Here is a 15,050-nt window from a genome sequence, read left to right on the forward strand (position 1 = left end):
TGAGATACAAGCAAAGAATCGGCAGCCAAATTAGAATTACTCTACTTTACGGTGCGCTCAGGCAGGTGTGGATAAACGTATCATAATTGATCTGGATCCAGCCATCACGGTCCGTATCAAGTCTATGTCAAATCAGTCAATCTCCGGCGTCGGGTAATTCTGTCAAAACCCGACACTCACCGGCGGAAGCTTTCGGTCAAGGATTTGACCACAACACAAGCCCTCACAAATCGGTCGAATGTGATACCAGGAGGGGGTCCTCCTGGGATCGGCGCTGCGCCTTTGACGTCTACCATAAGCTTTGTCTATTTACCAGCATGATGTGAGTTGAGCACAAGCTTACCATATTTCCGCTGCACCAAGTCCAAAAGCTGTGGGTTCAACGGATAGCCAAACTGGTTCATGGCTTGCGACAGCTCCTGACCATCAATAGATCCAGAGTTGTCCCGGTCGAAATGTTTGAATACACTAAACCGGGCGCGTTAGGGCACAATGTACCTACGGAATTAACAGGGAGAAACTAACCCTTGCCAGTCCTTGATGTACCGCCAGAGCCCAGAGAACTCGTTGAACCCAATCGTCCCGGACCGATCAGTATCGAAAATGCTCATTAACATCTTGACAGTGTCCAAATCAAATGCTACGTCTCCGGTCAATCCCAGTCATTGAATGTATACCAGCAACCTAAACTCACGAGACCAATCTCCATTGACTAACGCTTGTTGCAGCTCGTTGGCACTGATAGCTCCAGATCTAACACAGATCTATGCTGTCAGAGTTTACTTCCTTGGTGCGATGTAGCACATACCGATCCGAATCGACCGAGCTAAACCAGGTCCACAGCCTACCCCGAACCTGTCAACCGACGAAATCCTCTCGGCTCGTGATACCTCTACTCACTGTGGATCCGCGCCTGGAGGCGGTCCCTGCGGGGGACCTGCCTGCCACCCACCAGGTCCACGCGACTGCCCGTATCCTCCATAACCTTGCTGTTGACCTCCATACCCTTGTTGTTGACCTCCGTACCCTTGATTATACGCCATGATTGTGTGGAAGATTACTTAAAGTTGCGAACTGCGGTGTGATGGGGCGTTTTGTGGCTTTTGGAGGACTTTATAGGGCAAAAGGCTGTGTGGTGGCTGTGCATCCTGCCGTAACACACAATGATTAGCACGTCGGAAACAGTGATGGATTCTCTACACTGCTCGCTCATGCTGTGCGCCAATAATTTTGACTCGTCCAGCTTTGGTCTGTTCTCCTTTCTTGTCGCTGGGCAGAGGGTGGCGGGCGTCTACTCGCGCGTCGAATTCTTCAACTCTATCCTGGCACCGATCTGTATCGCCCCAGTATGTTATTGTGTTCGGGGATAGACATAGAGTGGCTATATGCATTGCTACATATTCCTAGCTCCAGCTTCCTTTCCCTGACCTAGAATAATCCAATAGCATGGGTCATTTTGTTGCTTCAAAGATAATAAAATGATATGTTGTCAGCAATGGCTACATGCGCGGTCATATGGGTGGTTGATTGTTGATATCGGCGGCCCAAGAAGAGTATGTATTTTCTTAGTAGATAGCATAAAGCATCAGGATATTATGGTATTCATGTACCAAAAGTAAAATATCAAGCAAGTGCTCAATGTGATACCAAATGGTTGTTATTTATGATGAGTCCAGAGTTCAGAGTTAATTTTGAGATGAGATTCATTAGAATGCTAGCCTGGTTTCACGAGAACTGACTCAACATTCAAGGAGAGAATCGTAAAGCTCATATTATTCAGCATACAATTCAAACTTTGCATCTATTTTCGTTGATTCTGCCGAACGATGTGCAACTCTATAAAACTGCTCCACCCAGGATCCTGCTCCCAGCCATCACGCGTAGACATTTGAGACATGATATTCACCAATGAATCGGTGCATCTGTTCATCATAGCTTGTCGCCTCGACAGCCTCCGCCCATTGGCTCTCGACTTCTTACACTCGGGCTCACTGGATAATGCTGTGGAGCCCTTGTGATGTGTGGGGCTCATGCAAGATTTCATTAGAGAAATACGGGGAGTGATCATCGCTTCTTGGTGTAAGCTATATACAAGTCCCGCCCTTGAGTTGTAACTGTTGAACAGCAGAAGTCGGCCATGGAACTTCCTCCGCCCAGTGGGTAACCAAAACTACGGCTTGATAAGGCTCCAACTTTTCCAATAGATACCTTTTAGAGTTTTCTACCATCGCGTCGTCCATACCAGCAAATGGCTAAAAAAAATAAGCTGTTTAGATACCAGGGCACTACCACCTCAAAGGACCTACCTCGTCCAAAATCACAAGGGCGCCTTGGAGACCAATGCGCGCATAAGTAGAACCAAGGCTTGCTCTCCAGCACCAAAAGTGCAAATTCCTTCTCCCCATCCTTTCCCACCCCAAAGTTAAACGCGCGAATAAGCTCGTCTATCCGAGCTTCTTCTCCGTCGTACGCGTTCGGAATGCATAGGTCGAATCAAATCCCGTACTAATAGCATCCCGTACACTAAGGCCAGGTATCGACGAGGAAAGGCATTGTATTGTTCGGGAGATATGAGTCCTATCCTTCTCTGAAGTGTTGTGGTTGGAATTGACCGACGCGGTTTGGAAAACAGACGCAAGGAACTAGCTGGCTGAGAGTATGATTGCGGATGATCACCGGTGATCATCGCCAGTAGCGTAGTTTTCCCCGAGCCTTTGACTGCGTAAATGCTCATCTTGAAGCTTTTCGGGCCATTGACTAACCATTTGGTCCTTTAAGATGCCACCTCTCTCCTTCACGAATGGTCCAGTTAACATTTGTCAGGATTTTTCGCTCGTGGTACGCGATGTTTAGCCCAACAATCTCAACAATGGGTTTACCAATTTTATGGGGGTCACCTTTGTAACCATCATTCGGCTTGTGGTCGCGTTTTGAATGCTTGGAAACCATTTGAGACCGCTCTCCGACAATAATTTTTCCATTCTCGGCTCGAATTATATGGGTGGCCCAGTCAGGGACGGGGTCTTGTCCGCGAAGTGTCATGATAACTCGAGGTGCACGCTTAATATGCAAGTCATGAAGCAGCTTCAAAAGTCTGGGTCGATGTTCTACATCAAGTCCAGCTACTCATCCGTCGTTATTACAAACCACCGAGTAAAGAAATCAGGTATACTTACTGAGAGGTTCCGTCAAAACAAGAACTTCTGGGGCAGGATTGCGCATCAGGGCTTGCAAGATTCGCGCGCGACGTGTCTGTCCATTGCTCAATGCAACGAGTGGTAAATCTAGTAGTCGCTTCAAGTCTAGCGTTTCGGCCAAGGATTCGTCCACTGTACCGAGAGATTCGCGTAGCGTCATTCGGTCTTCCTCGCGCACAGCTCCATATCTAGCTGTAAAATCATAGAATGCACCTCCACTCGCAAGACGCTGAGGGGCAAAGGACACATGAGCAATCAGATCATGTGGGTCGCGGCCGCTGGCAACCAGGAATGGGTATAGTCCACCCGAGGAGATGGAGTAATGCCAGTGTGGCCCAATAGTATCTTCAAGATGTAACGGTTAATGCTATACATATTTTGGGCGAAAAGTTTACTAATAGTCACCTCTACTATATCATTCCTTTGGTTCCCGGTAATTACCCAGCTTTCTCCCTCCTCGACCGACCACTGCACATCACGCAATGCTGGGACCGCCCTCTGGCCATCGCCGAACCGATATATATTGCTTCGAGGAACATTGACGACCAGGCTAGAGAAACGGCGCGTAGGGAACAGAGGCAAAATATGACCTCTCAAGTTTCGGAGAGACAATAAATTTAAAGCCAAGGGAGTAGCTCGCCTCATCACTATCGGGAGTAATTTAATCGCAAGGTCTGAAGCTTTCCTTGTGAGATTCCTATGTATAGCCCTAAATCAAAGTGAGTAGGCTCTATACTTCTAAGTCTAAGGCAGTATAACGACCGAAAGCGGGAGGATTGGATAAGTCATAACTTGGTGAACTTCAGATGAATCATTCCAAATCATGTCATATGACGATTGTACCGGCCGTCTCCAGCCGATCATAATTTACCACGGTACTTATCCAAGCACGAAGACAAGACAAAGTAACCAGGTAATTCAAGCAAAAATGATTTTGTGCTCAAATGTATAGGAAATATAAAATATAGTGATTTTAGTACATTATCAATCTTCGTCCCAGTTTCCGGCTTGTTGAGGCACTTTTGGCCCACCAGCAGGTTTGGACATGATAATGCTATCCACCCGCAGAACGGAGACGGCCGCCTCGGTGGCTAGCTTGATCGCCCATGATTTTGCCGACAAAGAGTCATAAATTTGCTCCTCCTTCGTATCCAAATTCCATTGTTCTCAGACTGGAAATCAAAATGAGCCGCATGTAGTAGGGTATAATTCATCACCTTACCTCGATATCAACGCCCCAGGTAGCCCCACCTGCCTGTGCGTGCTTCTCATAAAGCTTGCTGACAACCTCTGTCATATCAAGACCGGCATTCTCGGCCAACGTGCTCGGTAAGATCTCCAATGCAGACGCATATCGCCGGACCGCGTGTTGGGACAACCCTTTCAGGCCGGCACCGTAACTTTCAACCCGCTTCGCCAGCTCGATTTCGGTTGCGCCGGCTCCAGGGACAAGACGATCATCCTTCACGAGCGCCTTAATCACATTCACGCCGTCGTCGATCGCGCGCTCCATGTCATCCAGGGTGTTCGCTGTGGCACCCCGGAGCACAATTGTGGCCGTTTTGCTCTTCTCCGCAGCACTTCCTGCCGGTGGATCTTGCCTGAATACCGTGACCCTATCACCACCGATCTCAACAGTTTCGACTATGTCCACGCTACCCGCTTCTTCGGCGGTAGGTGCGCCAAGCCTAGCCAGAGGCGTAGCTCCGACGACACGGCATAGTCGTCGGAGATCAAACTTGGAAAGCACCTTGATGACGAGAATAGAAAATCGATCAAGGTAGTGCATCGCGAGTTCCCCAACAGCGGCACCGGCTACAATGACTTGGACGCCGGAGTCTGCGATCTCCTTGAAATACTGCCAAAGACGTCAAGACACTTGCGTTGATGTAATTATGTCGTCTTACCTTTTCCAATTGTTGTTCCTCACCGCGAGTAAAGTTTAGCATTTCCTCGGCATTCCGCAATAGCACCGTGCCCTTGGTTTCGGTCTGAGCAATATCTAGCGCGCAAGTATAAACCGCGACTTTTGCCTTCGATGCCTTCTTGATCACACCTATATCGGGCTCAGCCAAATTTCATACCCAAAAAGTGAATGGCATACCTTGAGGTTCCCGGTTGAAGACCATACCACGAACGACCGTGCTAGAGTTTAATGAACCACCCATGATCTTCACCACCCGTACGTTATCCACATTAAAATGCTCGGGCCGGGAGGGCATTACAGCCAATGCGGCTTCAGCGACAAGTGAAGCAAGTGTGTCCTCTGATCCGTATTGCTTAGACGCGATCGAAGACTTGAGGACCAGAGCCAGAGATTCCTTGGTCAGTGGTTTCGCAAGATTGTAATTCGAGAGACCTTGGATATACATCAGTAATTATAAGGAAATAAATGGGATGACAACCACCTTCAAGCTCCGCCAAGGCCTTTTCGCATGCCAATTCATAACCGATAATAATTTCGCTAGGGTGAAGACCCATTATTAACAAGTGCTCGGATTTTTTGAGCAGCTCTCCAGCAAAACAAGTACAGTATTTGTCGCGTCGCCCATCTATATACGAATGTTATCCAGTTAAATCCCACATACAATCGTATCTTACCTCTGACTCTTGGGCCTGAGAAGCCATTACGAGTAGCTTTGCTGCCGGGTGGACAACCTCGATCTCCCGAATAATGGTGGCCGCGTCAGATGTAACAAACATCCGCCCAAGGTGATTATGATAAGTTTGTTCCTTCCTAAAACTAGCTACAGAGCAAAGTCTATGATAACGACTTCAAGGGCTTACCATTTGGCCCAAAGCTCGTACGAACCAAATCTGAGAGTTCGCCCACTGCTTGAATATTCCTCATGACCGCCTCTTCGATTCCTTGAAGATGCTTATATCCATCTTTGAATAGCTGGATATTGTTTGCTTTTGGTACTTTGAGAGACATTCTGAGAAATGCAGAGACACGAGAAGGCGGGTCGAGGGCGCGTCGCGTCTCCGAAAATTAAGCGCCCATCTACTCCTGCAGTCAATCACGTGAACAGCGGTTGGGGTGGCTAGAGGCTCTGCTATTCATGGATGGATTGTTATTCCTACAAGGCAAGTAGCTTTTCTCCCTCAGCTGGGTGGGCTTGATCACCAAAAACTTTATCCGGACATGCATGTTGCGGACCGCATCAATCACACGAGCGAATCGCAGCTTGTGGGCCGGGGTTGAATACAAATTCAGATCATCTTGGCCAGAACGCCATAATACGAACAATCGAGCCTGGGCCCAGTTTTGCAGTCCTTGTATATGATTCTACCATATGTCATTGTCGTCATGTAGAACCAGTGAGAGATCTATGTGCAAATCCGTGGACTGCACTGGCCAAAGTCAAAAGGCACAGCACCAAACTTGGTCCTTTCGGAAGTATGAAAAGCAGCAACAGATGTTTCTCACTGATTCCAGGAGACTGTGACAAACCCAACATGGTCCAACAGCTTATCAGAACTCTGTGTCACAAAATCGACTGACGGCCGCACAAGCCATCGGTATGAACCAAACAAAGAGCGCGCTGGTCTAATTTCGGTATATTTGAGTCCTCAAGCCTTCGTAAAGGCCCATTTAATCCAGTCAAACGACAACACTCATGCTGGAAACAATGGAGCCCCTTTCGTTTTGTCGTTTCTATCATTCAACCAGTGACCACGACCCTCGGGATGTAGCAACCAGCAAGCCATCGCCTACGCATATATAACACTTCAACACAGCTTCTAATTCCCCCCATCAGCAACATACTTCTTCCTATTCATCAGTTGTATTATTTGCTACTCTTCAATGTCGACCAATATGCTCATGCCAATCATATCTACCGCCCCCGAAAATCCTCGTGTCGAGGGCGACGATAGTGAATCTGCTGATGACTGGGTATTCCGGTGCCTCGCATTCTATGCACAACCTGACTTTCTACCACCTCCGAGGCACGGCAACTCCTGGACAGCACACATATTTCAAGCCAGCACCCGATCCAATTGCAAGAATTGGAGATACCTGCAATTCTCTTTCTGTATGGACCCGAAGACTCGAGTTACGACATGCACGCTGTCGCACACTATGGTTCCGACTGTACCGGGTAATGCTGTCGCAGACATCAAGTTCTGGGTAACCTCGTCTTATAGGTTCAATCCCCATACTAGACTGCTCTATCGCGAGGAATATACCACCGGCACCTGATGGAACATCTTCGCGAACCTCGTGGCCAAAGGCTGATCTGGGGTGGTAATCTCTCATTCAAGCAGGGCTTGGTTTCTATGTTCGTCAACTTGAGGCTCATTGCTCCCGGATCACTTCAGGAACTCGACGCTAAGCTTAGTGAATCGTACATCAGCTATAATGTGCCTCTGCCTAGAGTCGAGGAAAGTAATGAGCCCGTACCGCAACAACCAGAATGATGGGCCAGTTTGAATGTAGAATCGGGATGTCTTCTAGCACTGTTCCTATCCTTTTCCATTGACTACGCATCGCTTGCTATCTTGTATCTCCCCACATAGCGCTTTTTTTTGCTTTCAACGCTTTCCATGTACACTTATTTGATTCAATCACCCTGTCGTTCTCCATCTTTAACATTTGACTAGTTCATTAGAGCAACGCCCATAATTCAACCGACAAAACAACCACACCAAACCAACTACGCACAAACCCGAACCCCGGCGACACCTGATCAGATGCACATACACACCCAATTTCAAAGTCCGGACAAAATCCACCTATATATAGCCACATCGGTCCCAAAAAAACACACTTCCTCCAGCCGACTTCCCACGGAACCATATAGCAATACGATCTGGGGTGAGACACACACACAAGTTCTCCCAGCGGCAACTCGGCCCGCCCGAACTGCTTCGGCATCCTGCACTCGGGTGAATCGCTCCCATCCCACCCCATCACTCGTTTTTTGATAGGAGTCCCAGGACCGAGGTCAGTTCGGCGGGAGTAGGGGCTGTGAGCGGAGATGGTCGCTAGATGTATAACAGGTGGTGGGTACTTCCCGTAAGAGGGAGAGACGGAATCCCGTCGGCTAACGCATGCGAGCTGGGAGTCGATTCGGGTATGGTAAGGTATCCATCAGCGGTATCAATCAAATACAACACACCTCTCGTGCTCTGGCAGACTGAATGAGAAGAAATGAGGAATCGTTTGATTTTTGTTCTAATGCTTATATAGGTATTGGGGGAGGTCGAAATGGATGGGATTAGTGGCGTTAACTCCTATCTGGTTGCTCAACCGGCCGAGTCCGTGCATACGAGCCTGAATCCGGCTCGATCGGTCTGTTCAATTTACCGAAATTAAATTGTGTGAAGCGCACCTTGGTCTTACTCACTAAGGACGTAAGCGTGTAGGCTGTCTGGTTCCTTGTTCTCCCCGACGAGTTGAAACGCATATAATTGACCATTTCAACCCCCCCAAACGCATAGTGCAATGAAAATCCTCAGGCGTTACTTTTTCTTCCTGTGCCTCGCCCACAAGTATGTCAAATGCGACACGTGCTACGCCTTGCTGATGATACTATACATAAAACGGGCCGACGGAAGCCAGATTTGACATTTTTCGGTGTCGGAAGTACAGTATTCGATTGAATTTAATCATTCGGGTCGGTGTCCATGAGTCTTTGGAAAAGAGCGGAAGAGTTGGGGGGGCCGATCATCCGCAACCTGAAAACAAACGAGAAAATGGTACGGCTAGAACGGTCCGTTGGTAGGCAACGATCCCTCCCCTTCCGTATCGCTCGAGAAAATAATACAAACGGCGCGCTCGGCGACGACAACACATTCGTCTATTGAAAGAAAGCGATCTCAAATGGTCATTTCGGCTATTGGCGGCGCCAGCCAATACCGATGGATCTAACCAAATGGAGATTTGATTATTTTTTCTGTATTTTTTAATGTGCTATACATGGTCATGCCGGTGTCACATATTCGGCAGACGATCCACTGACGTCAATGAGAACCTTGTCTCACTTTTTGTCTTAGTTTTTTACTCTTGCTTTTGTTGTGCCCTTTGCATCCGATCCGCACGACACGCGCACCGGCTATATATGCATCAGGACCAAGCCCACATGACCAAGTGTATCGATAACACGGCTCGCCCTTGCCCGGGTATTCCATGCCTGTAGCTCGGCCGATACCGCTCCACTCAGGCACGTGGTCCACAACTCGGGTGGTGCGAAATGATATGCAAGCCCTCCCCTCCCCACTTGAAGGGATAGACAGCCGTAGATCAGGAAACGTTTCCGACGGCGATCATTTAGCCAGACCCGATTAAGGACAGCTGAACCGTCTTTGTCGTAATCACCCCCAGGGACTAAAAAAAATCGCCGTACCGGAGCGAGGAGGGAAGAGTGTAGAGGGGAGTGAGGATATGAAAAGAAGAATGAGAATGCGTGCAAGTCTAGACTCTTTTCATGGGCCAACGTGCCCCCCTCTCTCTCCACGCATATTCGGCTAGCCATCATACGGCTTCGGGTGACGGGTTGAGAGAAAAATGCCGCATGATTTGAAATGCTCGGAATCCCGGCTTGTGCGTGGGAGCACGGCCGATCGGAAGAGAAAACTCCGCCCCCTTGGGTGTGTTTTTTTTTGTGGGTGTGGGCGCTTGAGGCTCAGTTCCGGTGGGGCAAGTGCCGAGATGACGCGTGCGTAGTCATGAATTGGGTTGTAAGAAGGGGGGGAGGGGGGAGGGAGAACAGACGCGGGAGATGTGAGATATGAGATGTGAGATGGGGAGTGGCCGAATCGGATGGGGGAGGGAGAGCGGGGAAATGGCAGGGCGACGTCGACAACGTGCCTGCAGCATGGTGGTTCTCGGAACAAATCAGGCCGGGAGACGAGGCTGTCGAGAAGCCGGCGGGCGCTTGAGCAGGACCAATGGAGCAGGACCCGGGGAAAGCGGGACAAAGGTTGGGAATGTGACGGGGCGCAGCGGTGTGGAGTGGCGAGAGAGACGAGATAAATGGGGAGAGGCAGAGTGCGGATGATATATGCGGATGGGGGAGAGGATACGGGGGAGCAAGGCAGGGAGAAATGAATAGGCGTTGCAAGCGGACCGCGATGGAAGCGGGTCGGTCAATACGTCACGCGGGGTGACGGGGGTCCGTGTAGAAACGCCGTGTGAGGATCAAACCGAGGGCCGGCCCAGTTCAAGAGGGATGGGAGTCGGAGCTGTTGCTCTCATCCACATCCCCCGCATACAACACTCGATGGCCGCACCGACACCGACACCGACGCATTCTGCACCGCAGTCGACGTCACCGGGACCCGTTACGGCGAACGGTGTGACGAGCGGAGGGGAACTGTTCCCGCCGACGGCAGCGTATGCGACGTTTATGCACAGTGTGCTGAGCGAGATGCTGCACGAGCTCAAAGCAGTGCGCAAGGAGCTCCAGGACATTCGGCGCAGCCAGCCTGGACAGCCCACCCCGTCTGCCAATCGGAAGCGCAAGCGACCCGGCCCGACGGCCCCATGTGCGCTCTGTCGCATGAGCCGTACGCCGTGCATCGCCGCACATGCGACCGAGGCATGCGCCCGCTGCATCCGCAAGCAAGTCCACTGCTTCGACGACTCGGAGAACCCAGACCAGCCCCGCGTCCGCCACCCTCCGTGAGTGTTTACATCCATCCAGTGGCGATGCACCCGCTTACCCGAGCAGCGAGGACGACGGTCCCGAGGACGCCGAGTCTGAGCCGGAGGTCGAGTCGGTCGTTCCCCCGCCTCCCCCTGCCCCGGTCTGGCAACAGCCTGCTCCCAACGGCATCCCGGCCTATCCGACCCCCGGCTATCCCCCGACCCCAGTCAAGCGCGAGCGCGTGACCAAGGCATGTGCCGATTGCCACGCCCGCAAGCGCAAGTGCACTGGCGGCCCCAACTGCGGCTCCAGGCAGAGCACGTCCTCTACCCGTCCCAGTCCGCAAAAGCCAGCCGGAACAACTCCCAACTCACGCACTCGCGAGCCATGCGCTGAATGCCGTGGTCGCAAGCGCCGGTGCATCCACCATCCCGACGGCACCAATGGCAGTGCTGCCAACAGCAATAATAACAAGTCTCCAGAGGAACAAGACGAACTCGATCCTCTCGAAGAGCTTCCTCCGACAGACACCGAGCCCGAACCGGAGAGGGAGCGGGACCGCCCCATGGTCGATCCCTCGCCATCTCATTCGCATAGTCGTTCTCCCCCTCCTGGTCGGTGGCACTACCCCCCTGGCCCCCCACCTCCACCGCACTGGGGATACCCCGAACAACACCGGGGAGCCCCGCCTTACCACACACACCCGCATCACCCCCATGGTCCTGGTGCATTCATCCACGATCGTCCCCCGTACGCTCACCCGCACGCACATCCCCATGGACATGCCCACCCCAGCCACCCGCCTCCTCACCCACACGGCTTGCACCCTCATCCTCACCCGCATGCCCGGCTTCCCCCTGCTCCCGATATGCGCCACCCAAGCACGGCAGCAAACCCAACGACGGATCCGAACCTCCCTCCTTCGGCCGCTAAATCCACCACCCCTGCTCCGGCTCCTGCCCCTGCACCCCCAGCCGGACGAAAAGGCCGCGCTTGCCTTGCGTGCAGGAAACTCAAGATGCGGTGCGTTGCGCCCAACGAGGAAGGTGGGCCAGACGAGCGCTGTCAGCGATGCGAGCGAGCAGGTCTCGAGTGCGTCTATGTCGATCGGAAGCGACGTGGTCCTGGAGGTGTCTTTACGGGTCAAGAAGGTCCCAACGGCAACGGCACCTACAAGGATTCCACTCCAGGGTTTGCTGGACCAGAGAACCAAACTCCTGTATTCGACGATGGTCGGAGTGCCAAAAAACTCAAGACCGAAGGATCCCCGAGCTCCTATGCAAACGGAAATGGAAACGGTGCACCCAGGAGAGAAGACGAAATGAGGAACCAACAAGATGCGGCGAGAGCTTTGGAAGAGTCTTTTGCGGATGAAGAAGGTAGCGAGCGATAGTTTTCTTTTTTTCGTATGCCCTTGGTTTAATTCACGACGTCCCATAAACGACCCATTCTAACGACGATACACCACACAAAAAAAATATGCCCGTTTTTTTCATTTGGGTTTTACCGGATTAGACCTGGGACTGCCAAATTGTATAGACTATCATATGATGCCTGCTGCGCGTCTCCTGTAGTTATCCGAAATCAAAGTGTATCCATTCGCCATTCTGCTCGGTCACATTTCACGAGTTTCGTCTATGCTATGGTGTCATGGGCTGTGGCGTTGCATACACTGCATACCGACGCACTTTCCCCAAGGCGCAATGCCGTGGCGTCCAGGCCCATAGAGATCGGCGTCAACTGAATCAACTTGGCGTACCAAAAAAACTCTGTGACAGCCACTACCGGGATTCGTCGTCATCGTTCTAGGCATTTGCTAAACACAAAGTTCAGGGGTGGAGGATAGATCGGCACATCGTAGCGTTTCTCCCTCAACAAGGAGCCAAGTGAACTTTATCCATAGATCACCCCCTGCCTTGGTAGCCGTGTACATGTATGTACCTCGACAATCAGGCGAATCAGATACGCTCTGTCTGATTCTCTCTTACTCTTCGTGATCTGGGAACCAAGGTGCCTATATACTCGAGTCTATAGGCAGTTCAGCCTAAGGGTCGATTCGGGTCTATACATCTTTAATTTCGTCTGGTATCCAACCCTGCAACTCAAACTATATATATGTACCCGGCCAAAGTCGGGCGTAGCCGCGGCACGTTCCTGTGCCTATATAAATTCTCAATTACAAAGTTGGGCGAAATCAGGTCCACCCGGCTATCAGTTTTCTTATAGCGAATGCAAATAAAAAATATCATTGAGAGAGGGCTAGGGATGTATGTATTCCGACCCACATCATCACATGGGGAGATTTTTTGGCGGGAATTTTGGTGTCATTAAGATCACGTGTGATATTAATTACGCGTGTTTGACTGGAATTGCCGAGATTAATTATGCGATTTAGGTGTTGTTTGGGTTTCGGTGTTGATAGGATACCGTCGCTCTCATTTGATGGCCTCTCGAAGCAGAATGGAATCAGGAATTCATGCAAATCTCCTTAGTTCTAAATCTTTGAGGAATCCGACAAATATGGACATACTCCTACTGGACTCACACTACAAGACGAGCAAAACCCCTCTTGCTTCAATCGCCAGGAATCAGAATCAAGACCGAACCACACGGTCAGAACGATCAGGGCACTCCCAAATCAAGCGTAACACACGGCTTATCTCATACTCTCAATGACCTGACGCAAACACCCCATCAGTCCAGAAACGCAACCGGCAAACTCATTAACCGTCAGCGTGAGACACCTCGATGACCGAACCGTGTGGGATGGGTGGCTTCGACCAGGCTTGGGATCATCTATGCATGCGGTGAAGTTTCAAACGTCGTGCGGTTCGTCGAAACCGACCATACTCTGAGGCTAAGGGAGGTCTACTAGAAGGTCTTGTTCTGGAGAAGGGGAGGTAATGTGGGGGTTCTATCGTATGCAAAGGTCATGGGATGCTGGTTTCAGTGCGTGTATGCATGTGGTAGAACGGAGCTGGGCCATACGATGGTTGACTACTGTTCAGGTGTGGGCTACCAGGTTCCGAGAAGTATAAAATATCTGCATCGGCGAGTTGTTGGCTGCCATCCAGCGGCCATTCGTTCATTTCACTTGTTTCATCATGCACGCCAAGACCTCATTGTACGTCTCTAGCTAGTTGGTTCCTATGGGATCGTCCGCAGGCCGTAGTGCTAATACCATCGACAGGCATCTTTTTTTTGCCGCTTCGGCGCTCGCTGCGCCCGCAGAGCTCGAAACTCGCCAGAGTTGCTCAAAAGCACAATGGTTTTCCTTGCTGGCACCAACGAGGAAGGTCTCGGCCTCGCCGGTAAACCCTCTCCTCTTCTCTCGGTTCTGGGTACGCTCAACCCGCTCGTTCAAGATAAATGATAATAATTGCGTTTTGATAGTTTCACGACCTACTCCGTTCCTTACGACACCAGGGCCGAGTACAGCTCTACCATTACCGCGGGTGCCACTCTCGTCGCCAACTACATTTCTTCTCAAGCTGCCAAGTGCCCCAGTCAGGTCTTTGTTCTTGGAGGATACTCCAAGGGTGCCATGGTCATTCACCGTAAGACTGTTCCCCTTATTTTCTCCAACACTTGCTAAGATCCTCGAAACAAAAAGGTACTTCGCTCCTTCCACTCTCAAGGCCAAGGTCAAGGCCATCGTCGTCTTCGGAGACCCATACCGCAGCTCGAGCAGCACCTGGCCCATCAACTCCCCAGTCGTCGACTCGGCTCCTCGCGACGGAAGCACTGCGTCCCAGAACGTGGCGAGCTTCTGCAACTCGGGTGACTTGTTCTGTGACGGCGGATTGAGCGTTCCTGCTCACCTTGCTTATGGAACTGATGGAAGGTACGTGCAACCACCATATGTTTTTGGTCTACAAAGGGATGTATGCTGATTTTGGTTATAATTTTCAGCACCACTGTTGCTGCCACTTTCATCAAGAACAAGGTCGCTTAAGGTTTACTGCTCAGATTTTTGCTTCCGTGTATATATACTTGACTTGGTATCGAAAGTAAAAAGTTGTATGACTATCCGGCGTTTGGGAGCTTTTTTGCGCTAATCCGTGTGATTGTCGGTCCGAGTTTCTCCCCCTTATGAAGAAAAGGGATAGCGAAAACCAAAAACCAAAGCGAGGTTTTGGACCGATTATAGACTTCTAAATTGATGGTGTAAAGACTGCTTAAACAGAAATAGTACAATTTACCTCCTATGAGACGACGATTTGCAAAAGGTTACAGTGAAAACGGCCAATTGGTTCGGACC

At 50.7% G+C, this 15,050-nt stretch overlaps 5 protein-coding genes across 5 annotated transcripts; 3 read left to right on the forward strand and 2 right to left on the reverse strand.

The window, feature by feature from the left end:
* Positions 1–46: 46 nt before the first annotated feature.
* On the reverse strand, positions 47–1,043 carry RhiXN_07273 (EF-hand 1, calcium-binding site protein; the record flags this gene model as incomplete). The annotated part of the gene is made up of 7 exons (XM_043327089.1): positions 47–122; positions 181–289; positions 344–468; positions 526–640; positions 695–753; positions 809–844; positions 901–1,043. The coding sequence occupies 7 exons, from the start codon at positions 1,041–1,043 to the stop codon at positions 47–49; spliced, it is 663 nt and encodes a 220-aa protein (XP_043185561.1).
* Positions 1,044–2,422: 1,379 nt separating this feature from the next.
* On the reverse strand, positions 2,423–6,132 carry RhiXN_07274 (TCP-1/cpn60 chaperonin family (T-complex protein 1); the record flags this gene model as incomplete). Its single annotated transcript, XM_043327090.1, has 10 exons — positions 2,423–2,712; positions 2,763–3,122; positions 3,177–3,542; positions 4,229–4,340; positions 4,420–5,055; positions 5,105–5,253; positions 5,302–5,556; positions 5,606–5,749; positions 5,786–5,944; positions 5,985–6,132. The coding sequence occupies 10 exons, from the start codon at positions 6,130–6,132 to the stop codon at positions 2,423–2,425; spliced, it is 2,619 nt and encodes an 872-aa protein (XP_043185562.1).
* Positions 6,133–7,005: 873 nt separating this feature from the next.
* Positions 7,006–7,619, forward strand: RhiXN_07275 (uncharacterized protein; the record flags this gene model as incomplete). Its single annotated transcript, XM_043327091.1, has 2 exons — positions 7,006–7,329; positions 7,365–7,619. The coding sequence occupies 2 exons, from the start codon at positions 7,006–7,008 to the stop codon at positions 7,617–7,619; spliced, it is 579 nt and encodes a 192-aa protein (XP_043185563.1).
* Positions 7,620–10,423: 2,804 nt separating this feature from the next.
* RhiXN_07276 (Fungal Zn(2)-Cys(6) binuclear cluster domain) lies at positions 10,424–12,182 on the forward strand (the record flags this gene model as incomplete). The annotated part of the gene is made up of 2 exons (XM_043327092.1): positions 10,424–10,824; positions 10,874–12,182. 2 exons carry the CDS (start codon positions 10,424–10,426, stop codon positions 12,180–12,182), a joined length of 1,710 nt encoding a protein of 569 aa, XP_043185564.1.
* A 1,872-nt stretch (positions 12,183–14,054) lies between these two features.
* RhiXN_07277 (cutinase) lies at positions 14,055–14,744 on the forward strand (the record flags this gene model as incomplete). The annotated part of the gene is made up of 3 exons (XM_043327093.1): positions 14,055–14,130; positions 14,183–14,633; positions 14,702–14,744. The coding sequence occupies 3 exons, from the start codon at positions 14,055–14,057 to the stop codon at positions 14,742–14,744; spliced, it is 570 nt and encodes a 189-aa protein (XP_043185565.1).
* Between the last annotated feature and the right edge of the window lie 306 nt (positions 14,745–15,050).

This window comes from Rhizoctonia solani, chromosome 13 (assembly GCF_016906535.1).
Source record: "Rhizoctonia solani chromosome 13, complete sequence".
Classification (NCBI taxonomy): Eukaryota; Fungi; Basidiomycota; class Agaricomycetes; order Cantharellales; family Ceratobasidiaceae; genus Rhizoctonia; species Rhizoctonia solani.